This window comes from Stigmatopora argus, chromosome 7 (assembly GCF_051989625.1).
Source record: "Stigmatopora argus isolate UIUO_Sarg chromosome 7, RoL_Sarg_1.0, whole genome shotgun sequence".
NCBI lineage: Eukaryota > Metazoa > Chordata > Actinopteri > Syngnathiformes > Syngnathidae > Stigmatopora > Stigmatopora argus.
In genome coordinates, this window is record NC_135393.1 from 11,676,523 (window position 1) to 11,682,522 (window position 6,000).

The 6,000-nt window shown below is 38.5% G+C and overlaps 1 protein-coding gene across 1 annotated transcript in view; it reads right to left on the reverse strand.

Moving 5' to 3' along the window:
• Positions 1 to 3,497: 3,497 nt before the first annotated feature.
• LOC144077774 (UPF0450 protein C17orf58 homolog) overlaps positions 3,498 to 6,000 on the reverse strand; it is a 3,987-nt gene continuing 1,484 nt past the window's right edge. Inside the window, exons 3-5 of the mRNA XM_077605756.1 lie at positions 5,163 to 5,249; positions 4,854 to 5,045; positions 3,498 to 4,063 (exon numbers count right to left, since the gene is read on the reverse strand). Coding sequence (XP_077461882.1) covers positions 3,876 to 4,063; positions 4,854 to 5,045; positions 5,163 to 5,249 — 467 coding nt within the window. The 3' untranslated portion in view covers positions 3,498 to 3,875. The remainder of the gene's footprint in view (positions 4,064 to 4,853; positions 5,046 to 5,162; positions 5,250 to 6,000) is intronic.

A 6,000-nucleotide genomic window follows, 5' to 3' on the forward strand; every position in this document is an offset into this window, starting at 1 on the left:
AATATATCACCACAAAGTATGCTTAGAGGGTCTTTGATAGGCTAAAGGGGCTAACTCTTGGGGCTCCAATCAAGGCCAGGTGTGCTCACACTTAGTTTGCCGCAAGCGACTTTTCAAACAACCAAATCATGATCATCTAACTATACATAAATTTGAAAAACATATCACCATAAAGTATGATTAGAGGGTCTTTGATAGGCTAAAGGGGCTAACTCTTGGGGGACCAATCAAGGCCAGGTGTGCTCACACTTAGTTTGCCGCAAGCGACTTTTCAAACAACCAAATCATGATCATCTAACTATACATAAATTTGAAAAACATATATATCACACCAGACAGTATGCTTAGAGGGTCTTTGATAGGCTAAAGGGGCTCTGACCATGGTTCCTCCGCTATAGTTTGGCTGCTTTACCTGTCAATCAAAAGAAAATACAACAACATCCTTCTAAATTCTCACGAAGGTTCAATTTGTAGCATTTTTGCAAAAGTAGCATCCTTTAAAGAGAGTTACCATTTCACCTCTTTGGTTGTCCCAAACAAATTCAGGTTTTTAATATGCATGTAGCTCCAACCCCCCCTTTTTTAAAGGTATTAATTCCGGAATGCCTCCAAGCATCTTCTTAATAAATGACATGGAAGTGAGGAGTTCAGATTTTTGTTCAGGCTCATCCTAGATTAAATTCTCAAGATTTTCTGCTCGTCTTCCTGACTGATTAGTGCCACATGTGCCAACATTCCCATCATTTTTGTCTCTGCCAGATAGGCATCATTGCGCTTAACTGTCTGAAAAAAAAACTTTCTCACTTAAGTCATTGAGGGGGGGGATCAATTTGAGCCGGCAAATCCAGTGGTCACCCACTGTTCCCTTCCTGAAAAATGTCCAAAGTGTTGCAGAAAGAGGTTTTAATGAACCCGCATGCAGTGTAAGTGCATCCGAAGAAAGTGTTGGCATCCATGCTTTCTATCCGCCGCTTCCTACTGCATACTTCCCTGAGGTCAGCTCACATGTGTTTCTCAACTCTCCCTCAAAGCTCTCCAATAATTGGACTGTTGACATTTCTTCTCATCAGCTGAATTACGCACCGGCTTGCGGCTACACGAGCGGGGGAGGGGGGAACGAGCCGGGGGACTCGGTAGTCTTTCTATCGTGGGGTTTGTACGCCATCTAATCGAGGTAAATTTCTTAAGACATTTGAAGTTTGCCATTGTCTTACTTAAAAATGGTAATCTGACAAAGACATTGACTTCTACTCTACCACTGCTAAGTAAACAACTATTGTCCAAACTTGTATAAAATTTTAAAGTTCTAGAAACTTCAGTTTTTCACTTTGAACCAGCAGCTAAACGCTTGGATATTTAAAAGAAGTATTTCCTCTTTATTGAAGTGAACTCTACTGTTTTTTTTCAAGTTGCCCTTCATATTGAAAGTGGTAGAATGAAAGCAGTAATTCTTGTAAAGTTTTTTTTGTAAGAAAACAACTGGTACAGCATAATGATCTATATTGACATTGCATTTCTTGTATTATTTATTCATAACAGCAAATATTTGTTGAGTTTTTTGAGTAATGTTTAAAGAAATATAACTGGAAAAGGGGGGAATGTTTTTTTTGTTTTTTTTACTTGACCGAATATGACATTCTAGATAATAAAGAACTGGTTTAACAACTTTTCATAGTGTTTCATTGATTCATCTTTGCAATATTTTGATTGCTTTGACTTGAAAACTTTCATATTTTATTTTGTCCATTGTGAAACACACAAAAGCCAAATATTTATTAACATTACCACCAAAGAAGATCCACATTTTTAGTGACTGCCTGAAATGTCTCTCATGTATGTGAATATTATTGTAATGTTGATTTACCAATAGAACACCTTTCAATTCCTTGTTAAGAGAGCAGCAAGTCATGCAAATGCTACCAAATTAAACTGTTGGATATATTTTTCAGTCATCAAGCTCCCAGTATCAGACGTCAAAAGGTTTGTAACGATTACACCTGTAATGAAGTATTTTATATACTTATCCTGATGTTTCATCTAAAAACTTTTCGTGAGTGAATGCCCTCTTGTGTACTTGCCTTGCCTATGCTAAGACACAAACATAGTGTGACCAAAAACATAACCTAGGGGCTAAACAGACGGGCCAACAAACGAGGCAGTCAAAGTTCCTGAAAATTACATCTCACCCTCCTTTTTTTCCCTCTACTACATCCTCTGTGATGAGGAATGTCCTCCCACTGCGATGGTTGTCAAGATGTGCAGCGAGCTCCTGTTTCCTGCCCCCCGACCCCCTCAACAGCAGACCCCCAGCACTGATCCCAGATAGGTACTTCTTCCACACCCTGGGATCCAAGTTCACTACCAGCTGACAAATATTACCCGAGATCCAACAACAGTCTTCCCATCCGACTAAGCAACAGAGGGTAGAAAACATTCTTAGTGGCATAGAAGGGTAGAAAATATTTTTATTAACTTCATGTACGAATGTGTCATGCAGTGCAAATTATGTAGTAAACCTCAATCCTGTGCTTCTCTTTTTTTGGGATCTGGCCAGAAAAAGAGTTGGGAGAGCTAAAAGCAAAAAATTACGGCGTGGAAATTGTGCTGGGTTGCTGGACCGACATCGACACTGCCCTGGAGCAAGCCGCCAAAGTTAAGGTAATATATCATGTGAATTGTTGGAAGTGAACGAACTTTTCATGCTTTAAAACAAGGATGTTGTATGATTACTATTCAATTTATTGCATGCCATCAAGTCCAGCTCCTCATCAACAACAAGCACAATGTCACATTTACATCCATAATCATCTAAAAGGCATTATACATGGATATAGAGTAGCGGACTAATACCAGAAGAGAGCAATCAAATTACTGCAGTGAGTTTAGTCTGAAAGTTCCCTTTAGAATGTGGGTCAAATGTTTCCTTTTTAGATGCTTCATGGACCAGCCATGAATGAGGAAAGAGGTCAAATGGCGTTTAAACATTTGTTATTTCGAGCTGATGAACTCCATAATTCATGCCATGTAGTACACATTTCTATTGGAAAGCACTCTGTTCAAGGGAAACATTACATGCAGCTAATTTTATTTATATTAGACATTATGGTGGTCCATGGGAAAGTGAAGCCATTTTTTTTCTTCCATTCTTCTTCATTAGAGGCATGGTTCCAGCAGGAACCGATATCAGGACTTAAAAGGGCCACTTACACCCCTCTAATGGAAAATGTTGTGTTCAATGAACCAAACGTGAATATTTTTGCATTGCGGAAGGAAGCTGAAGTACAGTAATCCCTCAAATATCGCGGATATCGCTCCCCTTAGAGGACTTGGACTAAAACTCCCATTAACCTGTTTTTGGGGGATTTATATCAAACCGAGAGGAACTATTTTCACTGTGAGTACAATATTTAAAGTATTTACATTTATATATATATACATTATATGTAGATATTAATACATGACTGTCTTTTGATATGCTTATAGCTGTAATATTTAATTAATATACACTTTTTGATAATTGTACTTGTGTACTTGGAGATAGTTCCGTGTAGATGCGAAAACATTTATTGTAGTAGTAATAACGGGGGTGATCCTACTTTGTGGTTTTTCGTTCATCTGGTCTACATTAACCGCGATATTCGAGGGATTACTGTATTATTGGCAAGCCCATATACGTATTTGGAGACTATGAAAACTCCGCGCAGGAAAAGTCAAGAGTCAAGACTCAAAACCCACGATCTCTCAACTTTGAAGCAAATTTGCTAATACTGTACCTAATTCTGTTGCCTCTTTCATCTGGTGTAAGCGGTTCACATAAGATCAATGTCTTTTCCCTTTGCGAGTATTAGGGGGGGGCAAGAGTCCAGTTTTGGGCTTCACCGGCATTTGTTGCGGGTGGCTTCCAGGACCTTCTGGTGCTTTCGTTTGTTGAATCTTTTCACGTAGTTGCTGCTTCTTAGGATGCCGTCGCCAGGCTTGAGTCGGCCGCCAAGCAGGTTCAAGAGGTCGTTCGGAAGATGACGCCTCCGGTGATAGATTTGACCCATTACAATGTATCTCGTCCCTTCAGAAGAGGAATGAATTAGACCAAGGGTGTCAGACTCGGGTTGGTTCACGGGCCGCATTAATGTCAACTCGATTTTATGTGGGCCGGACCATTTTAGATATAATATTTAGATATTTTTTAATAAATGGATTAAAAGAACTGGATTAAAAGCCCTGAATATTCCGTTTTTTATTGATATAAAACAATGTTTATTTTAGCTTTTTTTAAATATATTTTTGGATTTTACAAAATGATTTTTGAACTAAAAACACAGAAAAAATGGATTAAAAAATTACAATTATTGATGTAAAAAGGGGGAAAATAAAAATTTAATATACATCTATACTCTTCATTTTAATTTGATCCTAAAACAGAAAGTCGGCACTCATGATTTACTTTCTCGGGCCGCACAAAATGATGCGACGGGCCAGATTTGGCCCCCGGGCCGCCACTTTGACACCTGTGAATTAGACAATATTTTGAAGAAGTGAGGGTGCCCAGACGATTATCCGCTATAGTTTTCATATTAGTTTAAGTGCTAATCGAAGCTATATAGCTGAGATGGAGGCCAAGTATCCTTAACATTGTTTCAAATGAGCTTAAATGTTCATTTTTTGTGTAGATTTCATGAAATTATCTTTTAGAAGTGGTCTAAGTTTGCTTTCGTATCAAAATTTTACTTTTATTTTAGATGCAGTTCGTGTTTGGTTCCTTGCACAGGGATAATAATAAAGGTGGTATAAAATATATTTTTATTTGTGCTACTTTCACCTTAAAAAAGTGGAGATTTTATTCGAAACATACTTACCAAGCTTGATATCAGGACAGGGTTTGCTGCACTTATAGGTGTCCAGAACTAAAAGGCGAACTTTGAAAAAGAAGCTGTCTGGGGTGGCATACAGGCGACTGGACTTGTAGAAGCCGTCGCTGCTCACCATCAACGTAACCAGCCGAATCCCTTTACGCAGCATGTCAATGTCGTGTACCACCCCGTTGACCGCTGGTTTGGAAGGACACAAAAGTCATTAGTTATTGATATACTGTTTGGGAGTTGTTGGATTCGGTCTCATCCGTGTGGTAGAGTTGAGGGAAAGTTGCATACATCATACTGACTTACCAAACTCGCTGTAACAGTAGTAATCCCTCTCATCCTTTTCCTTCCTGCACTCACCCATGCAAAAGGCATCATGGGTAAGGTCTGACTCTACAGAGAACAAATGATGCATTTGAATATGTATTATGGTAAATCATTGCATTCAATTACAGAGAGAGGAATCAAATAAATGTCACTGCTCTGATATTGTTAACTACATTATAGTATTAACTTGCTTGACATATATTCTAATCCAAAAACAATAACAGAACCAAGCTACTCTCTGCTTTGGACATATTTGTGGGAAAGTGACTTTTAAGGGTGTTAAATTGTGTTACGGCACTTTCTGAGAATGACTAAGAAGATCAAAATGCAAGGTTAAAGATTTTTTTTTTTTTTTAAATGGTTCAAATGATATTAACATGTATTTTTGTGTACAATAAGTACTGCAGAATTAATAATAATGTTGGGTGTTTAGAGTTAGTGGGCAATTGATAATCTGGCTGGTTTTGATTTAAGGTCAATGTGTCCTACTTCAACAAAAGTGCAATTTTCATAAATAGATTTTCCTTTTATGATAATTATTTGGAAAAAAATTCAGTGTGGGGTCCTGCAAGCATCCTATGCAGACAGTGAGAACACACCCACATCCTTTTTTCATTCATTCATTTTCCTTACCACTCATCATCACAAGGGTCGCTGGGGGTGCCGGAGACTATCCCAGCCGACTACTGACAATTGGAGGGGGACACCCTGAATCGGCAACTGGCCAATCGCAGGGCACAGCGAGACGAACGCTCACACTCATACTTAAGGACAATTTAGAATGTTCAACCAACCTATCATGCATGTTTTTTGCACT